We start from the raw sequence: 27097 nt of genomic DNA, 5'->3' as shown, positions 1-27097 counted from the left end.
GACTGTCAGTGGACCTCAATTCAGGTCTGGAGAGACCAAGAATTTTTATGAAAGAAACGCGATACAACACACCAGAACCTCTCCATATCACCCGCAGTCTGATGGATTAGTGGAGCGATTCATTAGAACCTTTAAACAACGATATCTGGCGGGGAAGAACGAAGGAGGTAGCCCTCAAGAAAAGGTTGCAAGGTTGTTGCAAAGCTATCAGAACACAACTCTCAGAATCAAACATAAATCATGTTTTGCTGTTTGAAATCTCTTTTCGATTTTAATTAATAAGGAAAATATCTCACCCAAGTTGATCGAAGCGAGTCAATTGCTGGGCAGAAGGTCTTTTTGTCTAGATCTGTCATTACAAGTCTGTCGTTCTAGTCTTCATTGTTATTTACCCTTCTCAACTTTAGTTTACATTCGGGAAGAGTAATGCGAATCTTCTAGTTAAAGGTAAAATATCAGCTGGACTACAGGAAGTGGAACTATGGCTGCATTCTCTGAAATGATTCGAGATCACAATTTCATTGAAGTTTTAACATTGCTGATTGATAACTTCAGCTAGTTCACGTATTTACACAACCTTGGTTATTTACTTTTTAACCGCTAGAGTGGATATTTTATCTGGATAGGCTGTAGACGGGGTGAATCTTCAATTATACATCTGAATATCGGAATGATCAGTATTAGGATCATAAAACACAGGACAGGAATATATGTTGGAACTCCTAACAACATTTTTCCCATTTTGTTGAGAGAAATACATAGGAAACGATTTTTTAAAATCTAAATTTCCTAATAGGGATCTCTTCCCAATAAGGAAGGGCGTTACGAAGAGCATGAAGAAAGGCGGAGGTTCCGTTTTCTATTGGAGTAAATGTTCAAAAATAAATTTTAATTAAAATAGATCTCTGTTATAAACACTCAATAAGGACTAAATTTAATTTTCCACCAGTCTGAAACACTAAAATTTAAATATCTCTTTCCAAAACTGACGAATGACTTTTCTAACTGCTAAATTCAGTACAAGAAGAGCGAGGGTGAATTTGATGTGCGCCTACCCGCAGGGATGGCCGAAACAGTTTTCAATCCCATCAAGCAGTTACCACAACAACAGTGTACTTCGCAAGTGCAGCAGGCAGCCTTTAATATAATCTTTTAAGTTTCTGACTTCGTTTAATAAATGATTAACAAATCTGCATATAGGTAATGAACAAAAAATAAACATAAAAACAATATTTTGAAAGCTTAGCCTTGGAGTCCAAAAGGAAGCTACGGCTAGTAACACAAAATATACTAATAAAAAGTACACATTTCAAAATGAATCTATTGCAATTCTAAATTCGGATTTCCGTTCCTGCTGAAGGTGGCCATAGTATCACTGTATCCCAGCTTTCATCTTTCTTGAACTTCATTGGGATGCAAATAGGTTGTTACTACTGCTGCCTTGCAAAGTATTTGCAGCAGAAGTCCTCAACTGCCCTAATTATGGTAGTATACATTTTTCTCTACACTTTCACCTTTGTAGTCTTTAATACTTCCCGGATCATCTTAACAAATAAAAAAGAAGTAAAGTAATGCCTATTTTTTTGCAGGCAGGCTTTACGTCTAACTACCAATTAGGTGTCTTGGACGGAGGCAATTAACAAACGTACTTTACTGTACAGTTCTCATATTAAATATTAAATGAAATCCAAGGCCTAGACCGGGAATCGAACCCATTACCGCTCGGCTACCGTGACGATACTAAAAACAATTAATAATAAACATATTTAGACTCAACAAATAGTAAACGGAGTTCTAAAACCTCAAACAGAATAATTAGAAATTTGTATTATCTAATAGACAAGTTTAATTTCTGAGACACAAATTAGAGTGATCTCATCCAGTATTTCTTAAAAATAAAGTTTAAGTATTTTTTAAAGTTTAATGAAAAATATTGTTAAATAAATGCAATATTCGATATATCGATATATAAATGAACAACACTGACCGTCACTGGAACATCTTGAGTCGACCTTACGCCTCTTCAGTTTGAGGTCTTGGAATAGACTCATTGTGTCCAGATCACAAGGCGCTTTTGTCAGTGTCATAATTCCTGTAACATACAAAATTAAATTTATTTTTCACTCCGTACATATAAAAACTATTGTCAATCGATTATGGTATAATATAAAAAATTTTAAGTAGAAAGTTAGTCAAATAGAATTGGGGATGTTTTCGCTCTTAAAGATATACTGTGTTCATATACATTAATCCCCGTGTAGGATTTCTGAACGATCAAAATTTTGGGAGATGGTCCCGCAGTACTGAGTGGTACATCGAGTTCCAGTAACTTGCGATTTTTCATTTTTGGTCACAGCCACATCCACACAAACACATATCTATGAATAGAAACCATATTTTTGGATTCAGTTTACCTCAAAACGTGCTTTGTCAAAAGGAGTTATTAGTACCAACTTCTCTCAACAGATCGGAGCAGCTTCCTTATCTGGAAAATTGGCGAGTAACATACAGTAAAGTGAGACTCCGGACTTGAGATAAGTAAAATCAGAAGGGAGACTTAAAAGAGGCAGTCTAAGCTAGCTCACTTCGAGGAGTATTTTCTTATTTAGTTAGTACTAATTTTTACCGCTTTTACCAACAGTTGTGTACCGATAAAATATTTGGACCGTTTCGCAGGATGATTAGAAGAAGTAGAGAATGATGAATAAATTTCCTGTAACGTTGAAATTCTGTAAACTTTTATTTTGTGTATTTCTAGGTAGTCCTGTTTGCCGTCCGAATATTATTCCGCTACGTAAGAAGGACATAATTCTCTAACGAAAATTTGGCACGAGACACTTCTTGTTCTAGAAATGACAGGAAGCAATTGTGTAAAAAGTGGTTGGATAACATAACAATTGCCACTTACCAAGCTTAGGACTTACCCAAATTAATTATGCACGTATTATTTCACTTAATTCAGGTATAAATATTTAAAGCATTATTTTTTTGCAAAGTGCAACTTGTTATTTGCTAAGTAATTGTAAATAAAGACCATAACATATACATTTTTAAATTAAAGTTAAAACCGCTATTTTACAGTCAATGGTAAACTAGTGGTTTTATCTGTTTATGTTCTGAACCTAACCTAACCCAACAACTTAGAGCTAAGAGGTCACGTTGCCTGTTAGCTACTATTAGCCTATACAATTATATGTTATTATCTGAGGTAACCTGCATTGCCCGGGGTTTTATTATAACCTTTAGGCGCAGAAACATGGATTATTTTATTCAGTGCTTATCTGTCGTAAAATTTATATGGTCGGCGCAAACATCTTACAAGAAATAAGTTATTAGTAGTACTAATTAGTCTCTTTAGTTTTCTAACTGTTGCCACTACGCTAACTAAGGGGGGAACTGTTTTTTTTTACCGTTTAGAAATAAAAATTATGAGCATTCTAAGAGGCCGACAGTAAGAAAAGCTTCAGGCGCTAATGGACTCAAAATGTTGCAGAGGTAGATTGAACAGTATGGTGTAGAGATTTCGACTTCACTTACCTTCTCGCAATGCACTTACTGTCTCGAAAAAAACGAGGCAGTAAAAAAAGTGAAGTCCAAATCTCTACACCCCAAGTGATTATTCTGCTACTGAGATGAATGAAGGTCTAAAACCTTTGATAAAATCAAAGCTAAGTTATTATAAATAATATTTGTATGCTGAAAAAAAATAAATAAATGTCTTTAATACTTACTATCTATACTTAAGAACTTGTACTCGTATGTCTGTGCAAACTTCCAATGTCGTTAAGTAATATTAGTAGTTCTCACCTATTTCTATTCTCTATGCAAGGAAACCAACATTCACTAATTCATTCATTATTTTCATTGAAAAAATTGTTTTTTCTTACATCACAATACCATTCATTAAATAAATATCTTTATATAATTTCATAAATGTATTATAATGGCAGAGCATTCCCCTCTACCGTTCATCAGTAAGAATACATAACAAAAAACGAGCCAAAAAGAAAAGAGTATTCTGAAACCAATCTCTATGGCAGTGGAGAAGAAACAGTTGTGCCAACCTTTCTGTTCAAATAAACACTTTCACCAGATGGTTAAGATATATTTTTTTTGTTTTGCCTTTCCTTCCTTGACGAGCACAGCCATATATATTTATATAACAAGGAAAGTAAAAGTATTTCCTGTTGTCTGTACAGGAAGAAACTTTATAAGTATCTTCTGACTTTATTAGCCGAAATAAGGATGTGTTGGTAATCTGTGTTTTCTCAGAGCTTTGTTTTTAATTGGACTGGTTTCAAATTATTTATTTAATTTGTTTTTGTTTTATGGTTGCTTACTTTCTCTTGGTACTGTAAGCGCATCTTTCTATTGCATCGTCACAAACTTGGTAAATAGAATCTTTAAAAATAAGAAATATTTTTTTTTTTGAAATTAGTTACTGTGATGTCAGAAGACCCATCATTTTACGAATCTCTTAGTAAGAGAAAGGATTGTGCTCTCACTGAAGCCATTTCTCTTCCTCACTCTCTCTAACTGTAACTTTCTCTTTCTCGATCGCTCTTGGGGAGATTGTGATGCTTTTCCCGGCGAGATGATCACTTGCCAGAGAGTTTATCTTTAATTAACATGTTCTATAATTAATAATCTACATTTATTTATATAATTATTCGAATTTGTGATGAGAAAAGAGTTTAGATTGGAATGAATAATCAGAAAATTTCGAATAGTCAGGACGAATGTCGTTACTATTATTATTATTATTATTTATTGTTACTTGCTTATAATGTACAATTGTAGCAAGGGGTTGACCCGTGCAGTTACAGATATAATACATGGAAAAAGGAAAAGAAAGAGAACAGAGACAAAAATAAATTCACTTTTACAAATAAAACAAAAGCTATTAAATTAATGAAAACAAATTTCTAATTTTTATAGAATTAATTACAAAAAAATACATATATTTTATTTTATTTACCGAGTCGAAACGTAAGAGATTCTCCGACACAATTTCAGGTTGAATACAGGAAGAAAAGTTAATGTTGTGCATATGCAGATACTTGGATCTTAAGACATCTAATATCGGGCAGATAATTAGGAAATGAATTAGATCATCTTTATTGTTCCCACATAACGAGCAGGGAGAATCAGTATTAAATTTATAAACCCTACCGAGGATATAGAGTTGAGGCTTCTTCTCAGACATTAATCTTAATTGACTGGCAATTCTGATCATATCGATGTGAATTTAAAGTGAACGTAATCGTTTACCCAATCCAAAGCTGCTAATATTTCTAAGGAAAGTGTTAAATTTGCCGTTTACAAAGATTCAACATCCTTACGAATAAGATTATTGTTAAATCTTGCCATGATAACCCATTGGGTACGTGCTGTTTTTCCCAGACATCATCGGAACCAATAATCTCAAATTGTTTTCGCAAATCAGCGGTCCAGTTAAAAGGGATGCTATCAATGTTGTCAAGCAGCGCAGCATAACGTGTACGTGGCAATCTATTTTCAGGCATAACTAATGCCGTTACTGATGTCAACATAAATGGATTAAAAAATTAAGGCAGAAATAGAAGCAGAAAAGTTGTTAAAGAATAATGTTCATCTCTTTGAAGTAATGGTTAAGCAGTAGATAAATGATGGCCACATGAAGGAAAATGACTGCAGCCTGGTTTCGAAGACAGTTTTACCCTTCATGTCAAGCTTAACAACAACCTGCTTTCCACCACAGCACTTCAGTAGGGTGAAAACTCGCTCTTCCCCTTTGATGTAGCGGGAAAGATGCTTTCTCTAATTGACCTAAGTGTTTCGTAAGAGGTTTAGTGTTCTGGCATTGCAGTAACTAATTTTATTACATACATTCTTTACAATTTAACTCTCTTTTTTGTTGCATTCCATCAAAAACTAATATGTAGGAAGAAATGTAAGGGAAAGTAATATACTATTATATTACATAAAATAGTTAATTACATCGAGGCTAATTAAATGTCGCTGATTGCATCCTGCCAGCACGCATGTTGTTTGGATCCCGGTGTAATGAAATTTATATCTCAGGTTGATATAACCTCATTTTTACAATAAAATGGAAAGTCAACAAACTTTAATATAACAAAATTATTGAAATTCGTCTCTTATCAGCCATTTTGGATTTTGCACAAGATCATGGTATTTTGCTGTTTTCTCAACTAGTTTTAAGTCTAGTGCTGCACGAGACCGAGACGAGGCGAGACTTTATGCAGTCTCGATCTCGGACTCGGTCTCGGTCTTGTCGAGATATCTCGGTCTCGGTCTCGGTTTTTTTGAATTTTTGTTTAAGTATTAAAAGTGGTTTGCTATTTTTTTTTTTTTTTTTTTTTTTTTTTTTTTTTTTTTTTTTTTTTTTTTTTTTTGGCGCATCAACAGCTGAGGTCATTAGCGCCCGGAGCTTTTTCCAGTGCACTGCCGGCCTCCGGACAGTGTTCTCTCGTTACAGACAACACTGTCCATCACCGGACAGTGAGCTGTAAGAAGCTCCTAGGAAGAGAAAATCTAAGGGTCAGCTGCTGGAGTGGTTTGCTATTAATAATATTTTCAAAAAATGTTATTATTTTTTAATAATTATTTTAATTTATATATTGATAATGAAAATGTGTGCAATAGAAGACAACTACTTACACTTCAATGCATCATATATTTTTTTTTTTTTTTTTTTTTTTTTTGGCGCATCGATGGCCATTAGCGCCCACTAATAATGTTCTTTTCACTTTCCAAATACTACTCGAGCTGGGATGACACGTGTGCAGACCCATAGCTTCCAAACACTACACCTTGCTTAGCAAGGTCGGGTGGAGCCTGGGTCCGCAAGATTGTCTCCACACATCCCCTCTTATTTCATCGACATTGTCGACGAGGGGGAGTGTGGAACATCATTGTGCCATCCCTTAAATAAACTAAATTTTACAATACATAACTAAATCTGAATTAATAATTTTAGATGTTTTCTATTATATTTATTGTAGGCAAAACCAAAAGTATTATCATTTCTATGTTTACTATTTGCTTGGGCTTTGCTAATACTAAGTCCGAGGAGGCTATTTACTCTACTAGCAGTTGGATGTGCAGTACTTTGAACTAATATTCCTGCACATCCCAAAATAAACTAGAACTAAATATAATTAACCTAATGGGGTTGAAATACTCGTATAAAATTTCTTTCAACCCCGAGATAAAAAACCTAACCTAAACATACATACGACTTTCTCGCCAATAAATACGTTTACGCCAATAAATACATTCACGCCAATAAATACATTCGTGCCAATAAATACATTCACGCCAATAAATACATTCATGCCAATAAATACATTCTCACCTTAATATAATACACTCATCCTAAGCATTCACACTAGGGGAAAGTACTCGATATTCCTTTCCTCTTTAAAAGAACTAACCTATAAACTAACCTAATCACTAACCTAAATTTTAAAATATAAATTAATTTGTTTTAGATACGTAAATAGCCTCCTGATGTAAGGAGAACCCTCTTGAAGGATAACGCGCTTGTCATGTGGCAGGCCTGCTGTTTCTCTCTGTGTTCGCAGTGCCTGACACCCTTCCAACACGTGCGACACTGTCAGCCTTTCTCGGCATCGCGGGCACCTCGGCCTTCTTTCGGCAATGAGGAGGTACCCATGTGTCAGACGTGTATGACCAATCCTTAGCCTTGTTAGAATCACTGATTCATGCCGCGGGTAATTCTCGACTTTGGCATTTAGCACACGTGGCCTTATATCTTTTAGTTTTTCATTAGTGTTGTCCCACTGAACTTGCCACTTTCTATTTATAATAAGTTTCATATAGGCTTGTAAATCAGTAGGACGTACAGGGATGACATCTTCAGAGGTAGTAGAGGCAGCTTGTTTTGCAGCCTGATCTGCTCTTTCGTTGCCGGACACACCTATGTGTCCTGGCACCCAGACGAATGTCACCCCTTGGCCACGTGCACGAAGATCAAAAAGTAATTTTAAAATAGTGACGACCATTGGGTCCGTCGAGAATTGATCCCGGAGAGCCATTATCGCACTTAACGAATCAGTCAGTACCAAAGATTTATTATAATCTTTATCTTTTATTAGCTTTAGGGCCTGGCAAAGTGCATACGTCTCTGCCGTGTACACCGACGCGTAATAAGGGAGTGTCCAACTAAGGGTAACTCCATCGGTGTACACAGCGCTACCAACACCGTTGTCTGTTTTGGACCCGTCCGTAAAGACAGGTCTAGAATCATAATAAACACTCATTAATTCTAATAATCTTTGTCTATAGACAACGGGCGGTGTATCATCTTTTTTAAATATTGCCAGGTCCATGCGGACGCGCGCAGAGGGCAGTAACCATGGAGGGTGGGGTGCAAAGCCCCAACCCATAACTTCTCCTAATTCTATACCCTCTGCAGCTAAGATTTCCTTAGCTCGGATACTAAGGGGTCGCGTCCGCGAGCGTTGGTAACGAAATTCTTCATCGTGTAGGCTCTCGAATATGGTAGGGAATAAGGTAAGAAACCGCTTCCCCCATATTCCGGCGGTGTAAGTCAGGGTAATCTGCTCTCTTCTTAACTGAGGAGGCAACATCCCCGACTCCACATAAAGACTCTGTAGAGGACTGGTCCGGAAGGCGCCTGTAAATAATCTAATACCTTCATTATAAACTCTGTCTAATAGCGCCAGGCGTGACTTGCGCGCAGAACTGTAAACGGGGGCTCCATATTCAAGTTTGGAGCGGGTAAGACAAATGAAGATACGTTTCAAGATCTCCCGCTCAGTTCCCCATTTGTAACTTCCAAGAAATTTCAAGATATCGAGGGTTCTCCTTGCTTTTGTAGAAGTGTATTCGATATGCTCCTGCCAGGATAGCTTACTATCAAAAATGAGGCCCAGGAAACGAACGCTATCTTTATAATGAATTGGTGTGCCATCCAAAATCAGTGTTGGAGGGGCATGATCATGCCTCAAGCGGCAAAAATGTAGGCACACCGTTTTAAGTTTTGAAAATTTAAATCCGTTCCTGGAAGCCTCTGCAGCCACTCTGTCAACTGCCTGTTGTAGCGATTCTCCAACTTCGCAAAGATCCCTTCCTGATAAATAAATTGCCAAATCATCAACATATAAAGAAATTTGAAGCGGATCTGCTACAACATCGGCTAGACTATTTATCGCCATTGTAAACAATGTAACACTTAATACCGATCCCTGAGGTATTCCATTTTCTAAGACGTGTGGGTCCGAAAGGACCGACCCCAGGCGTACTCGGAACCTTCGCGACTCTAAAAAGCCACGAAGGAACCTCGGCATGTTCCCTCTCAAACCCCAATCATGACACTTCCGCAGGATCGCATGTCTCCACGTGGTGTCATAGGCCTTCTCGAGGTCGAAGAACACGGCCAGAACGTGCTCCCTACGCATAAATGCGTTTTGTACGTAGACCTCAAGGTGGCTCATCTGATCCAACGTGGAACGATACCTGCGAAATCCCGCTTGATGCTGGCTGTAAAGTCCTCTTGTTTCTAACACATATACTAATCTATAGTTGACCATAGATTCGAGGACCTTACTCAAGCAGGTGGTCAATGATATGGGCCTATAGCTAGAGGGGTCACTAGGGTCTTTTCCTTCTTTAGGGATCGGTATAATTATCGCTTCCCGCCAACCATCAGGGTATTGTCCGGTCTCCCATATGCTGTTATATAATTTTAGCAGGTTTACCTTTCCAGTTATGTTCAAGTTTTTTAACATAGCATATGGGATTCCATCCACTCCTGGAGTTGTATTCTTGCATTTCTTTAAAGCGTTTTCTAGTTCTTGCATGGTCAGCGGAGCGTTGTAGGATTCATCAATGGCGATTTCAAAGTCGAGTGGCTGCTGCTCCACGTCACCTTTTCGCCGTAGGAAGTCTGCAGGGTAATTTTGTGAGCTGGACACTTGTGCAAAGTGCCCAGCCAATACTTCTGCTACTTCTTTTGGCTCGGTGACGACGACATCATTACGTTTTAGAACTGGCATCGATGGATATTTGCTACCACCAGAAAGGGCTCTTATTTTATCCCACACCTCTTTTAGCGTCGACGATGTGGAAATCGTCGATACGTATGAGGTGAGAGTTTCCTTTTTTAAATGCCTTATTAAACGCCTCTCCCTGGCTCTTAGTCTTTTAAAGCTAATTAAATTTTCTTCCGTCGGATACCTTTTAAATCTGTTAAAGGCCTGCTTTTTTACTATGTTGGCAGCCTTGCATTCCGGGGTCCACCAGGGAACGGGGAGTCTTGCGACTTTCCCGCCAATCCTAGGAATGGTACCTTCGGCTGCTCGCACCAACGATCTTGTAAGCCTTTTTGCATCAAGGGTGGCATCCCCTGTAAGAGGTGGAGTCACCACATTGTTGGAATAAGCAGGCCAATTTGCATTTTTGATGTCGTATCTCCAGGGTATCACAAAGGGCGCCCTGGAGATGGAGCTTGATAGTAAGATTGGGAAGTGGTCACTGTGATATAGTTCATCGAGTGTGGTCCATCTTAAGCGAACTGCAATGGTAGGAGTAGCAACACTCAGGTCAATTGCGCTAAAGCCTCCCGAGTGTGCGTTAAAATGTGTAGCTTCACCACTGTTGAGGAACATCAGATTAGAATTGTCTATAATCTCCTCAAGAGCTCTACCTCGTGCATCAGTTCTAGCTGAACCCCATAAAGTGTTGTGAGAGTTAAAGTCTCCCAACAGCAACACTGGGGCAGGCAGCTGCGAGAGTAGATTCTCCAGATCACTTCTTCGCCAGAATATGTCTGGCAAGTAAATACTGGCTAATGTGATCTGCAGTGGTGTAGACAGGCGCACGGCAACAGCTTGCAAATTAGTTTGGAGAGGTAGCCGCTGGCTGGGTATATTATCCCATACACAGACGGCCACTCCGCCGCGCGCCCTCCCTCCTGGGGCAGGTTGCACCTCTTTGCTGTATACTTTGTATCTGGGGATTCGAATGGATTGCCCCGGTCTAATCTTAGTTTCCTGGAGGCACAACCCGAATGGTCGGTGTTCCGCCACCATTCGGCGTAACCCTTCCACATTACTCATATAGCCCCGCATATTCCATTGCATGATAGACTCACACATTTTGGTAGTTCGATGTGACCACACGTGGCAGGAACATTCTAAATGAATTCGTTGTGTTTACTAAGTTTTGAGTATTAAGATACATGGATGCTGAAGAGAGAATCATGATCACTTGTCTAATCAGTGGCACACTTGTCTCGAGGCTTGCCTTTAGGCCAGCCCTTTTTTCTTCTTCTTGGGGGGTGGTCGGAAATGTTACCACCCTCCGATTCAGAGGCCTCAATATCCGTCCCCATTAGCTGCCATTGCTGCTTGGGGGAATGAGCAATTTGGCCGGAAGACATTTGCTCTTTATTCGATATGATGCTCTTCCCCCTTATTCCTACTGGATAAGGAGGTGGCATCTTTAAGCTTAAACGCTTCCTCCTGGTAGAGTATTTAGGTGGACTTACCACCTTCCACTCCCCTTCGGAGGAAGTCTTGTTTTTAGGTGGTTGTTGAACCACCTTTGAATCACTTCCACTAGTAGTGGGAGTGATTGATGGTAGCCTTTTGGCTACCGATGCCCCATGAGGGGCATTTTGTTTTGGTGGTGGGATTTCTCCCACCTTTATAATGGTCCCCTTTAAAGTAGGGGAGGAGGTAGACGGTGGGATTTCTCCCAAGTCAGTAATAGCTCCCCTTGAGGCCGGAGAGGGGCCATTTTTTAAATGCCCCTGTGGGTTCGCAGGGGCTGAAAGAATGTGTGCCACTGTCAGGGGTGTCCTCATTTTATCTGTGTAAGAAGTTTCTTTCGTAACATAAGATCTGCTTTCAACTATAGCTCTTGCCTCATGGTAGGGCAATTGCTGTAATGTTTTTACTTTTTGAATTTCTTTCTCTTTTATTAAAATTGGACACCCCGAGGATCTGGCATTATGATCTCCGCCACAGTTTACACATTTTATTGGTGGAGTGCATTCGCCCTCATGTTTCGGCTTTCCGCACACGCATACCGCTTCGGTGGCCTTGCATTTCATGGAGGTGTGTCCGAACCTCTGGCATTGAAAACATCTCATAGGAGATGGGACATAAGGGCGTACTTTCAATTTATAGAATGCAGCTTCTACCATTTGTGGCGGTCTCGGGCGGTCGAATGTGAGGACAACGGAGGCGGTATCCACTAAGGAACCATCCTGCCTCCGCTTAATCCTCCTCACCTCTATTACGCCCTGATCGGCCAGACCCTCTTTAATGTCTTCCAGCTCACTGTTTAAAAAATCCCGACAAGTGATCACTCCCTGGGAAGTGTTTAGACGCTTGTGTGGGCCCGCTTCTACTTCAGCATCCATATATTTTTGCAAATTCAAAATGGCCCTTATTTGGGAGCGGTTATCCGCTTCAACACAAATTGAGCCATCGCCAAGCTTTCTTATACTTTTGGTTTTGCCGAGTGCACTTTTCAAAAACTTGTGTATTTTGAAGGAACATTCGTTGGAGAATGAACCTTCTTTCTTCCTGAGTACAAAAAATCTTCCCCAATTATCAGCTTCAAAGTCAACAAATTTAAAAATTTCATTACCTCTCTGGTTGCCGCCCTTGGCTTTCTTCCTTGGCGGGGAAGAAGGGCAAAAGGGTTGCAAAGTAACCTGCATCCCCGTCGTTGAAACGTCCATCGAATTGTCCTGGTCCATGCCGTGTCGAGATCCTGAAAAACAGATTGGATTGATGTGGGATGGGGGAGTAGGATTGGGAGTTGTATTGGAGTTTGGGTGAGGGAGAAGGTAGTTAGGATTGTGGGCAGGGTTAAATGGTGGGCTAGGCCCGGTAGAATTAATATGTATATCCATGATAGACATATAAATTCATCGAAGTACGTGGTCCCGCCTCCTCAGACGCTCAAATGGACCCGGTTACTATCCGGGTGGACCATCGCACTTCGACATAGACCGGTGCCGCGGAAGACAACGTTCCGGTACCAGGTACCGACCCGTGCCCCCGCGACCCCCTTCCTACCCCTAGGAACCTGTCTGAGACAGTGTTCCCTAGCCGATTTCCTGAAGTAGGGGTATCCTCCAGGTGGAGCTCTCGGGTGAAGCCGAGGCCAAAGACATGTGTTGGGATAAGCTGCCCGCAGGTCAACGTCTCCCTCAATGCCCAGGATCCTCTTTTCCACCCTAGCCCCAAAGCCTCGCCACGGCACGCGAGGGAGAGATATTTATACTCTGACTCTCGACGAGTGCGTATCCTTGTTCGTGCAGTGTGTGTAGTCGTCTGTATAGTGTGAATGTTAAGGTGTAAATGAGTGTGTGTGGTGGGGAGCTCGAGTTTACCTGTGGGTTCGCTAAACCCAAGTAGCTGCACACATCAACTACCTCTGCAGGTGCATCATATATTACTATTACTGTTATATATCTTTATATAATTTCAAAAAGATGTTAAAAACGCCCCAAATGAAAGACCCAAATAACATATCTGCCTCCTATAACAAGTCGATTCGTGAAATAAAAAATACACCTCCCAACAAACTTCCCGCTCCATTAGTTATGGCTGTTGGTGAAGATAAAGAATCTGGTGATTCACCTTTTGACGACGACGACGACGACTGCATCCATATTTTTGCACTATTTGCTCAAAAATCAGCAAATATCACCGAAGAATGGAAGACAGAAATAATTAATTACACCAAATTAGACCAAGCACCAGTAGACGTTGACATTTTAGAATGGTGGAAAACACTTGAGAAATCCTTCAAAAATTTGTCTAGAATGGCGAAAGATATTTTTAGTATCTGTGCAACTTCAGTGCCATCGGAAAGATTATTTTCGCAAGCTGCGATGATAATGACCAATAGAAGATCTTCTCTAACTTCTGACTCAGTAAAAGCTCTTTTATGTATCAATGCTTGGGCAAAGTGTATCTTAAAAACGAAAATTTGTGGCAATATTTTTTAGGTGCATAGATAGTCTTTTTTTTTTCAAATTCATTAACTCTAAAATTCTAAAATATAATTCAAATAATATCTAAGTTCAAAGTATTAGATTATTAATAGTGAAATTTATGAAATTGAATGAATGAATGATATGAATAGTGAAATTTAGTGAATTTATGTAAAAATTAGGTAATTCGAAGGGGGCCGCCACGGTAACCGAGCGGTGCGAGACCTGCGAAGATAATGTGTATTGTGGTACTGGGTTCGATTCCTGGTCTTAGGCCTTAGATTTTATTTATTGGTTAATATGAGAAATTTACAGTAAAGTATGTTTGCTAGTCGCCTCCGTCCGCGACACCTAATTGGTAGTTGGACTTAAAGCCCCGCCTGAAAAAAATAGTCGATTACTTTACTTTGCTTACTTTACTTATGTAATTCGAAGTCAAATAGATGTAGTAATATTGGACATATATAATAAAATCGTATCTTTTAATAATTAATTCAATACCCGTAAGGATTATTTATTAATAAAGAACACAATTTTATAATTTTATAGCTAAAAATTAATATTTGAAAAACCGAGACGAGACCGAGATTTCTCGACGAGATATATATCATGTCTCGATCTCGGTCTCGGTTTCGGTTGCTCAAGTCTCGTCTCGGTCTCGGTCTCGGTCTCGGAGACCGAGATTTGTCTCGTTTCTCGTGCAGCACTATTTAAGTTCTGCGAAGCCTGTTTTGCTTGAGGGTCAGCCGCTATCCTGAACATCGTGTTCGTACCCAACAAATTCTAACCTAAACATCTATCGCAGAACAGAGGCTGGAAACTAAGATTTGTTCTTGTTCGAATGAGGTGAAAATGTTTCCTGTTGTACAAGTGTTGCAGTGCAACCCAACGCTATTAGTGTATAATTGTTCTTTCCGCTACGATTGGATTCTCTAATTGCTGAATTCTAGATCAATTTCAAACGTTTTACCTCAGCTAGTTGCTCTGGTCGAATGCTCCGTGTGCACTTAATTGGAGAATTCGTTAGGTGTCTTTCACAGATATCTCTCAGACTTCTGATTGGATCCTTTACTGGGGATTGTTGCGTTAGGAGGCAACATCAGGAGTCTCACACCTTTTTTTTTATATTTGTGCTTTAGGAGGTGGAAACACTAATTCATTGTGGGATTGTCGGGAAATGAGAAGAGTAGATATTTGAGTTGTTAAGTCGGAGCAGGTGGCCGATGTAAGAGTCTAGGCTTGAGTGGCCGTGTGTTTCGGGTCCGGATTTTGTCCTAGACTCGTCTTGTTTTGTTGTTGTAACTATTGTAGAAGGTTTGGGTAGCGGACGGACTGGTTTCTTTCCCACTGATTTTAAACCAAAAGACTGAATCTGCTGCTTGGAAGCGCGATTATAATGATCAAATGGTTTTTCCAATTTAAAAAATGGTTCCAACTAATGTCTTTAAAATTTAAAAAATAGTAATATTGTGAAAATACGATATTGGGAGACAGTTCATTTAAACAAGACAATACCAAATTGGAGAAACATTAGACCTTATATCGGAATTTGCAAATCTATATTATAATTGGAAAACTTTAGAGAAACATCGTGTATTCTTTCAGAATATAACAGATTGTTTAGAGAGTGGAAGATACACAATAGAAAGGTAAAATATCTAAATAGTTCGCCGTAGATAAAGTCTAGGCACTAATTACAGAACTATATGGGCCCATTAGTTGAAGTGGTTTCACTTTTTGATATATCCTTCAGCCTATTAACTGTAGTATTCCTTTAAACGGTTACTCATTAACATAGCTGACATTGGAAATTAGGGATTGCTTACAATTATAATGATATTTTACTTGTTCATTATCACAATTATTAAGAAGTTAAACTAGGAAATGTGTATCCAAAGTAATGCCCTAGAATGCTAGTTCACTACCTGAAGATGCCCATTAAATTTACATTTCTCTAGCTGTTGAAGTTATTCATTACCCTATTCTTTTTACCGCTATTAAGTCTGGTAGTTTGTTTACTAGCCATCTAATTTACAAAATATGTGTTGTCCCAGGTAATTATATGTATTATGTAAATATATACATTTAAACAATTTCTTTTAAGCACTTGTTTAGATGAAGAAAATAGATTAAGAAATTAATTGCTTGGAAATTACGGCATTCTAATTGTGCATTTTTTCAAATTTAATTGAGGTATCTGATAATACCAATTATTTTAGGTAATTAGCTTGCAACAATTGAACAAAAGGACAAAATTATAAAGTAAAAAGTTATTGAAATGAACGTTAAAATATCACGTCTGATCCTAACTTTTAGCATCAGAAACTCAAGCAACGAATGTGGCGACCAGGTTTCTGAATTCATTATAATTTTCTGGTTCCTTCTGACAACGCTTACTAGAATTGCATAATCTTTTTTTTTTTTTTTAAGTTATGAGGAAGTGAGATTTCATTGCTACCACCAAAAGTTATGATTGAAGCTAACAGATCTCAGAAAACTCACTGCTCTTATAAGCTAAACAATAAGTACGAAACATATGCTTCACGTTCAACGAAAAGGCACAACATTAGCTGTCATTAGCTCACACGCACCTTGCTAAGATGTCAAAAAAGACGAAAAATACACTATATTTACGTTCGGAACATATTACGGCAGCTCTGGAAACAATAATTGAATCTAAAAAAGGAAGTGTGAAGAACTGTATAAAAATAAAGAAGAAGAAATTGATATGGCATTACAACATAAAGAATTACTCACTTTATACATTTGTAACTCTCCAAGAAATTCAAGATGAAATTAACAAACACTAAATACAAATAAAATATTATCTGAAATGAATAGGTATGCATTCAAATTTGTATAAAAAAATTAATAATTTATACACATCCATCACAAAAGTTCTCATTTCAATGCAGTGCGCAATAAATCTAAATCTGTTTATTAAATACTTTTAGGCGCCTCGTTAGCCGAGTGGTTAGAGGCGATAAGAAGTATTGTGGTACTGGGTTAGATTCGCGGCCTAGGCCTTGGATTTTATTTAATGTTTAATATAAAAGCTATGTTCTTAGTTGTTTAGTGTTGACTAGTCTTAACCAGCAGGTAATTCTTTGGCATTTAGGCTATAGTTAAATAAAATTCACCGATATTTAAAGAATTGCGATTTCTGAAGTTTCGGGATCAAGATTCTTTTGGTATTATTGTTTAGAGACGATTAGACCATTTTTCGAATCCGTCCTATTTACTTTGTAGCTGCATTTCTTTACTAAGCTAACTAGAGAGACCCGGAGAGCCTATAGTTACCAGTATATTGACTGTAGTAGAAACAAGTGACTGCTTCTGTGATTAAACAAATATTTATTTTCAAGATAACTTTGTCACGCCTAAGTACCTTTTCCAAATTCTCATCAAGAGACATATGAAGCACTCTTTGCCTCCCTAGGAGAAACAACCTGAAGTTCAATGTCCGCTCCAAGATTTGAACACTAATATCCTAACTTTCTGAATCCGCTCTCACAAAATGGGGTGCGTTTAGTGGTAAACGGCACTAAAGTATGAGATTTGCAATTCCACCATACATTACTGAAGTGCAAAGGGCAAAATTCGCAGCTGCTGACCCAAATAATCTGATTTTACTGCCCCAGCTGTTTGATTTACTTCTTACTAATACTCCCGTTTTCAAGGACTTTTTGTCTTAAAAGACGGAACGGAATACTAAAAGGCAGTTGTGGAACACCTAAGTAGGTAGCAGTGCTAACATCTTTGCGTCATCGTCTTCTTCATATTTTAAACGTAGCAACTTCCTACAATTTGGAAATGAAAGAAAAACTATTGAAAGAACAAGAAAGACATTGGTATTCTGGTTTTTTCACGTATGCCATTTTCCTAAAAATATTCCACTAGAGCAACTACTTCTAAACATTTTGAAACAATCCGCCAATGCTAACATGTCGACTGCAAATAAGAAGCCAAGAAGATCATCAACAAGTTAGTTCCTCGCAAAACTCTGTTCGTAAAAGTGAGTCATGAAGTTGGATAATAACTTCGAGAACAATAGTGTCGACAAAGATTCTTCCTGAAAAATTTCTTCCGTTATTTTAAGGGATTGTGAAGCTGTATTATCATTAATTCTCAAGTTAAATGAGGCACTCTCTCGAATAAATTTTTACTTTTTGCGCTCTAAGAGTAAATTATTATTCGACTCCTAGTTATGTATTTTTACTTTAATTATCTAATTTGTTAATAAGAGAAATGCATGGTAAAACACGAGCGATCAATATCCAAGCATGGAACCTGATAGGTAGCTGAATTTTAGCCCAATACTTTGTTTTAAATTAGGCTCTATCAGCAGTAAGATATGTATGTACTTCCGCCACGGACCGCTCAACTAGTTTGAGTTAGACTACCTGAAATAAAGGTATCACTTTAATTGGTACGATTAAGCCGATTGACGCCATTAAAGAGACCACAAACCCAACTTGACCAAGAACATAATAATTTATTTCTGCAACCATGTAGGGAAGTTCTCATTACTCAATTAAAATCAGCTGTGTAATGCCCAACTTCCCACACTAGTGGGGGGAAATTCCCATTAGTGTCACTTTCCGCACAAGTGAGTGGAAAAACTTTATTGTGCTTCCTTGATATAAGAAGTTTTGTTATTAACATAAATATTTTCTGTAAAACTCTAATAAGCTTATTTAAATTTATTTTATTTAAATAATTAAAAAACGAATATTAAAAAATAAAATAAAAATTGAAAGGAATATAGAAATAAAAATAATACTTTAATAAATAATTAGATATTTTTAATTATAACAGTTAAAAAGGTTATAGTGTTACCTTATAGAAATTTAAAATGGATTCTAGTGATGCCTCAGCGAAGCGAGGCTAATTTATTTAGGTAGCCTGTAGGTTAAAATCTTCAATTTTAAATCAGTAAAACTCTTTCAAACTAACCGCTTCAAGTATGGCAGTTATCTGTGTCATTGCCATGACAATCGTACTGTGCTGGAAGTCTTTGCTAAATTTTAATTTTAAACAGAAATATAAATACATTTTTTCAATTTTTCAATAAAAATATAGGGAATTGTAAGAAACTGTTGTTGGAAATGAAGTCACGCATCCTTCGGTGAGATTGCGCGTAGATTTTTCTTCTTTTTTTTTTGGTAACCATGGTAATTTTTGGTAACCATGGTAATTTTTTTTGCATAAACTTAGATTTAATAGATTTCGAGAAAGATATTGCCTAGTGCTGCACGAGACCGAGACGAGGCGAGACTTTATGCAGATCTCGCCTCGGTCTCGTTTGACAAGTGTCTCGTCTCGAACTCGTTCGCTCAAATCTCGGTCTCGTCGAAATATCTCGTTTTTTTTTTTGGAATTTTTGTTTAAGTATTAAAAATGAAAAAAAAAATGAACCCAATATCTGAGGCAATCAAAATGAATAAAAAAATGGTTTGTTATTAAAACTGTCCGGTAGGACAGTTGTATAAGGGTTGACCATCAAAAACTGCACGAAAAAGCGTAACGTTGAAAAACACCCAACTTTGACAATTTTTTTCTCTTTTTCTATAAAAGATAAAATTCCCAAATTTTCTTTAAATCTTACTCCAAACCCTCCTTTATAACTGTAATTTTTTTGCAACCACCCAGATCTAATAGGTTTCGAGAAAAAAGTTGCCGAAAATGAGCAAAAACGGCTTTTTCAAAAAATGTTCTTGTTCTTGTTGTTACCTTTTTTGTAAACAACGTAGCGCCTAAACGCGTGAACCGATTTTCATGAATGAGGTGTCATTCGATTCAATATTTTATGTAGATGTGCCTTTTGGGGGTCCTGACGCTGTACATCGAATGGGAGAGGAGTTAGCCCCCTTTATGTAAGGCCCCCTCCAAAATTATTATTACTAATTACTCTGTAAATCTTGGCCCGATTTTGATAAAATTTGGTAGGATGATAGGGTTAGGGCTCCCCTACGCAACATTAAAGCGGCGATCAGCTCTTACACTTGTTAAGGGGAAGTATAGCAATCGTTTCAAATTATCGACACGTGAACCGATTTTTATGAATGAAGTGTCATTCGAATCGAAATTTTATACAGATTTGCACTTTAAAAGTCTCGGCACCGTGCCTCACAAGGAGGGGAGTTTGCCCCACCCAAATAAGGCCCTTTCTAAAACTATTATTACCAATATTTCTATAACGCTTAGTCCGATTTTGATAAAATTCAGCTCGAATAAGTGGTTAAAGCTCCTCTACGTTGCTGATTCTCTTGCTCCTACTAAGAGGAAGTACTGCAATCGTTTAAATTATCAATGAGTGAACCGATTTAAATCAATGAATTGTTCGATTAAAAAATCTTTGCCTCTTTGCCTTTTAGGGAGAAGTACTGCAATCCTAGTTTATTTTTCTTACTCCTCTTAAAAGGAAGTACTGAAATCGCAGTTTAATTTTGCTATTTATGTACAAATACCTTCCTATGTTATTCAAAACACTTTCTCAAAAAAATTGTTACTGAGGATGGTTTGGGGGAACGCAACTACAATCATTCTTTAAAAAGATCTCTCCAGTGGTAGTTAACACCTTATCAGGTTATAATGATAGAATAGCTTATTCCAAATTTTAAAAAAATCTGTAAAGCAGATATGTAACTTTGTAAAATAGACAAAAAGGAAAGTCTATCCAAAAGGTACAAAAATCTCCTTAACAAAAACTTACAGTTTAAAATGTTAAGTATAAGGGTTGATTAAACGCCAAAAGGTACACAAATCAGCGAGTACCCAACATTTCATTAATACTTCATTAATATTTAAGTAATTCTACTGCATTAATTTTCATTAATAAGTTATTTTTTAGAATTTATTAGTTATCACAGACCCTTATGCTGGCCACTTCATTTATATTATTTTTTTGTTATAATTATGATAAATCACATATACGTACATGCATGTTAAAGTAAAGATAAAGTTAGAGTAGGCTACTGTCTTGAATTCGTCTTACCGAAATATTCGTGAGCACAATTAACACACAGTTAATAACTCAGCTAATTAAACAATAATTATTCATTTCTCTATTGTAATTTAATTTAGTCCCCCTAATTTTACTTATAGTAAAATACTGGAATAATTAGCTGTCCTAAATATATGCATATCTTATTTACTTTATATTACATATATACAACATTGTGGGAAGAACACCTAGATGGAGAATGTAATTGAAGAAAACTATATTGTTTGCGATAAAGCCAGATTAATTATTACCTATTATTATAAACGTTTGACTACTACATAAAATAACAATTACTTTAATCGAAGAATGAACTTAAACCGACGATTTTTATTTAAGAAATAAAAATAAATAAATAAAATAAACAAAATCATTGATGTAAGTTTTTTATAAAAAAAGGTTTTGAATTTTTTAGCCTCATATTTTTATTTTATTTTTTATAACGTTTTTCTTTTTAACCTGTAATTAATAGTTTGATTATTATAAATAACTAGATATTACAGTCAATCTACAGTGCTACTTGAACATATATTTTGTAGACGAAAATGGCCAGCATAAGGGTCTGTGATAACTAATAAATTCTAAAAAATAACTTATTAATGAAAATTAATGCAGTAGAATTACTTAAATATTAATGAAGTATTAATGAAATGTTGGGTACTCGCTGATTTGTGTACCTTTTGGCGTTTAATCAACCCTTATACTTAACATTTTAAACTGTAAGTTTTTGTTAAGGAGATTAATAATCTTTTCAAAAATTGTTATTATTTTCTAATAATTATTTTAATTTTTCGACGACGACTGCAAATTCACTAATTCTAAAATTATAAAATATAATTCAAATAATATCAAAGTTCAAAGTATTAGATTATTAATAGTGAAATTTATGAAATTGAATGAATGAATGATATGAATAGTGAAATTTAGCGAATTTATGTAAAAATTATGTAATTCGAAGTCAGATGTAGTATTATTGAACATATATAATAAAATCGTATCTTATAATAATTAATTCGGTACCCTTAATGATTATTTATTAATAAAGAACACAATTTCATAATTTTGTAGCTAAAAATTAATATTTGAAAAACCGAGTCGAGACCAAGATTTGTCTCGATTCTCGTGCAGCAATTGCCAAAAATTGGAAAAAGTGGCATTTTCAGAAATTGTCTTGTTGTTCTCGTTACGATTCTTGTAAACAACGTAGCGCTTAAACGTGTGAACCGATTTTTATGAATGAGGTGTCATGTTATATTTATAAATTGTTCGCCAATATCGAGTTCTTTAATGAATCGTCATAATAGTAGAACATTTAAATATGAATTCTAAACAATTCTAAATTGTTTTTACTGTAAGAGAAATAGCTACAAATCAATGTTACAAATGATTGAAAATGACATTATACATGTTGCAAAGAGAAGCTATTTTGACTGTGACCATAGCAGTGTAGGTTGTTTTTTTTTTTTTAAAGTTAAAACTTGGCAACATAACCATTGTTAAGTGAATTCCAGACTGTTTAAAAGTGCAAAAGATTAAATCTAGGGCTGGGAATGTTCCAATATTACGTGAACTTACCACGTGTATGTTTATACGTTTAGTTTGGCCTATTGTTTTTAGAGGTGGATGGTCTATAATAAGTTTACGGACGACCTAGATTCCGAATAAGAAGTGACAGTTGGGCAAGGAAAGATGAGACTAGTTGCCAAGGAGATTTAGAGTACGTGCGTGTGAGTGAGAAAGAGATATGTATAGGTTTGGTGAGAGAGAGATATGCAGGAAACATGCTCTGCAAGGACTTGTACATTGCTTCCTTGGGTGCATCAGCCTTGTGCAACACTCTCATATCACTAGATTCTCCCTCTCTAAGAGAGCTGAACTAGTCGTTCAGCATTCAACCCTCACTGTAACACTTGGTTAGTTCCTTGTTGAACAAAGGTCAATGCAACTAGGCAACTGAATCTAATGCACAGAAAATTTTATTGTTTTAATATTGGATAATGTTAACCTTCATTTTCAATATCTCAGTAAACAAGATAGTAGTAACAATAATAATCATAAATAAGGACATTTAAAACATATTAATTAGGTTGATTGATTTTTTCTTCTTATTTATTCGATAAAAATTATTGAGAGCAAAATAAATCTCTGGTTAATTATAAAACAGCATTAAATGCAAAATTATTTACTTCCCAACAACTCCCAACTGCCTGACTGTCTGAACAATACAATATAAATATTTTTTTTAACTTAATTTAAGTTTACAACTGCAATATAATTCTGCAACAATTGAAACTGATGCAACATGATCCATAACCTATAAATACGTGAGTAGGATGAGAATTACCATACCTAGTGTTGATAGTCCCAAAGAAGAACATTTCACTATTGTGCACTGGCACTCGTCAAGAAGATCACGTGGCCACCAGCGTTTCAAACTACTTGGAGGATTACCTGGCAATGCAGTAAGTTGAGAAACGACAGGTTTAAGATGTAAGGTAATGCTCAAATTTAACAGTTTTAGAGCAACAATGGTCACATTATTCTATAGTTACGAGAAAAAACTGTTTCAGAATTTTTAAAACTGTGAGATTACTAGCTTTAAGTGAAAATGTGCAGAACAAAAGATCTAATAACAAAGTTTTATTTATCAATTGTAAATAACTAAATATTTTAATTTCAATAGTGTTATTGGCGAATCTGACTTCGTTCATTGCGATAATGGGAAGTGCATAAAACAAAATGTACCAGATTTGATTGAAAAATTGTCTAATCTTGTTCTTTCGCTCGATGCCGATAGGGGCTGTTCATTCTGGTTATAGTCACTTGTATAGGGATATCAGTTTATTGGGTCTTAATGAGAAATACATTTATTATACTTGCGCTTTAGACAAACTCAGAGTGGTCAGCCAGATTCGAGTAACGAGTTGCAAGGCATTGAGAATCAGGTCTAAAAATGGTTATTAGAATATAGACACTAACTCGATCTGCACGACATGCAATCTAAATAGAATTGAAACCCTGCAGCACTTTCTCTTTGTCTGTCCGCCTGTGCTCTCCACTGAGAAGGCACTACCTGAGAGAGTTCCTCCAAAAAGAGTCGAATAAATATACCCAAAATAGACTCATATGAACACCTAAATAAGATCTACCATTAAGTAATAGAATCTTTATAGCTGAGATCATTTCCGATAGGCGAATAAAGAAATAGAGTTTAGCTATAATGTTTAAGTTACGTCTAATTTACATGAAGAATCATTATTAATATCTTTTGTTAATATAGGAATGTTTAATTTATTTTATTATATTTAATGTTTATATTAATTATTGTACACTTCAGAACCCCTGTAATATGTAAATTTACATTTAACACAGAAATTGATCTATCATTATCTAAGTAAGATAAATATTTTAAGCATCACTTTCAAGAATTAGTTTGTACGTATTGAATTTGATTCCGAAATAAATTCCTGTTTGTGTCCGAAAAACAGTTTTTTCTTGATATGATTCATCTTTACTCTTTTGAGTAATTTAGATATCACTGGAAAGCAGAACATACTTTCTCAACAAAGACCGGCAACGGGAGTACACTTACAGAAACCATTCAATACAAACTTCTATCTGGGAAGGATTTTATTGGCGGGGACAAATGGGAGATAGTTTATGAATTTCATGGAAATGAAGTGCTATTGGTGCGGTACAATTCACTGAGTAGTTTTCTCTATTCAAATTATTTTTCTTTAATCGACGATAGAGTTTTGCAATCGTGTCAAATTTTCGGTAATAATATTTTCGCAGCAAATGTTCGTGTTGTGGATTCACCTGAGTGCGGAAAAAGTGGTATTTAGAAAATGGTTTACATGAACACGTTTGAACGTGGATGCAAAAAGGAAAGTCTATTTTTTCAGATGGATTTTTAGCCCATCTTCAGTGACGCAGGCGGAAAGCTGACATTCTGTACTCGGCATTTTCCCAATTACCCAGTATCTATGAATCCAGTACGACAGAACATCTTACCTCTCTTCTTTTCGCCTCAACAGCTAGTTCATCATGGGTTAGTAAATTTACTATGTACATAGTTTTGATCTTTGTCTTCGCTGGCATTCTTCTACAAAGCAACCTCTGAAAAGAAGTGATGACTAGGCCTAAAGCACTACAATATTTTATAGGAGTGTACTATAATTATTACAATAATAACGAGTTGCTAAAATACCAATTTAAAAAAAGAAGAATATTTTATGAAATGGATATTTCAGTTTGTCGCGATGTTCTCGAACACCATTACAGAGTGTACTAATTCAACTAATGTTCAGTCGTGCACTGCTTTCTCTTGGCGGTTCTTTCTATCTTTCGCGCTACGCATTTTCCCGGGCTTTTATCTTCATTTTTCCTACCACGCAGTTTTCCGCGCTTTTCTTTTCCGCCATCGCGCTACGGAGTTCCCGCGCTTTCACTTTGATTTCTTCTTCCCGCTAAACATCTATAACCTTTGTTGTGTTTATCCCCTACTGTGCTTCTTGTTCGCTGTTTGCTGCTATGGTGAGAAGAAGAAAGAACAACTACCTTCCAGAACTCATTAAATATTCATCATCAGTGTAGGGTTTTGTCTCTTTGGTGTTCTTATTTTTACCCTCTTTACGGCCCTGGCCCTTCCGGCTTTGACCCCACTTGGGTCTAACCTTGACGGTGGTGGGGCTCGCGAACTAAGGACACTAGAGACTAACCCTCTGTAAAACTCTCTATTCTCTGCAGCTGGATGTAGGCGCCTTCGTGCGCTTACAACTAAATTTAATAAATACTTGTGTGAAGAATTTCGCTTGAAATGTTTCTGTGAATTTAATTTTAGGAAATTTTTTGGGGAGAAGAGGGAGCATTTGGGCCTCCCTTTACATTTTCTTTTGAGAAATCTATTGTATTACCTCTTAAACATCGAGAATTAATATGTTACTAAAAATGCCAACTTGCCCAGGACAATTTCTTTTACAACTAAGATAATCTTTCAGAAGATTTTATTTTTTAATGAAGATATTTTTTTATATTTAATGAAGATTTTAATGAATTAACGTTAAGAAGAAGAAAAAAAATCTATATAATATAGCAAGAATATTATTGAGATGACTTAGGAGAATCATGTTTATTTATTTGTTAATAAGAAATCACAGAAAATGGATAAAATGACATTGAATTGTGTTTGTAAATAAAAACCAGTTTGTTACTATCTGCTATAACTGATTCCTCGGAGAATAATAAAAAGCACCAGTAGGTGGGGGGATGGAGGGGGAGAGTTATGGCCTAAAGTGCACGCAGAGGCCTTCATGAAGTCAGCAATGCCTTCTATATGAACTTGTCCCTAACAAAGAATATGCACAGCTTTTTCTCCTACACTATTATATACATCGCAGTCTATGAATCAATCTGCTTGCGGCCTTTTAAAGGACATAGATTGTAGTTCTTTTCTCTTAGGACATGACAGAGAAAACTAACTTGTGACAGGACATCCTCTTCAAATGTTTACACTTGTATTAACTAAAGTTTTTGTTTGCAATTGAAAAAATTGATGTACATTTTCCAAAACTATAAGTTCATTATTTTTGGGTTATTAACAGTAATTTATCCGAATATACACGCAATGAAATCCCGCTTTGCAAAAGGAAATAATAGTTTTTATTTGGAACTATACTATTATTAGTTATTAAGATTTTTATGCGTATTTGAAGGTAAAATGAAAATACTGAAAGACAGCTCGGGGTCCCCCCTCTAACAAATAAAACCAGAAATGTATGGACTTGTATTTAGTATTAATAAATACAATTTAAAATTATAATAACGTTGATTTTATCAATATTTAGTGGTCATGTTTAGACGTAGTGTGCAATATGTTTACCTACTGGTCTAACTACATGAAGGTATCACTAATTTGGCGCACGAATGATGGATATTTTTGCTGATAACACTCCTTCTAGAATTAAATCATTTGCAGAAAACTAATAGCTCATACTTAAAACTTACTAATAGTATAATAGTAGCAACAGTAAGATTACCTTCCAATGATGGTTATGATAACCAGGGTAAGCACATAAACACTAAAATAC

General features: G+C 36.4%; 1 protein-coding gene across 3 annotated transcripts in view; it reads right to left on the bottom strand.

Annotated features, from left to right (window-relative positions):
* Hr4 (nuclear hormone receptor 4) overlaps window positions 1-27097 on the bottom strand; it is a 370802-nt gene that overhangs the window by 92140 nt on the left and 251565 nt on the right. For all 3 annotated transcript variants that reach the window (XM_074137740.1, XM_074137713.1, XM_074137723.1), the window contains one exon: window positions 1988-2092. In XM_074137740.1, coding sequence (XP_073993841.1) covers window positions 1988-2087 — 100 coding nt within the window. In that variant the 5' untranslated portion in view covers window positions 2088-2092. The remainder of the gene's footprint in view (window positions 1-1987; window positions 2093-27097) is intronic.

Source organism: Rhodnius prolixus, unplaced genomic scaffold, assembly GCF_049639745.1.
Source record: "Rhodnius prolixus isolate KJV_2025 unplaced genomic scaffold, Rpr scaffold_1, whole genome shotgun sequence".
Classification (NCBI taxonomy): Eukaryota; Metazoa; Arthropoda; class Insecta; order Hemiptera; family Reduviidae; genus Rhodnius; species Rhodnius prolixus.
The sequence above is the reverse complement of the archived record's forward strand: the minus strand, read 5'-3'. Positions and strand labels throughout refer to the sequence as shown.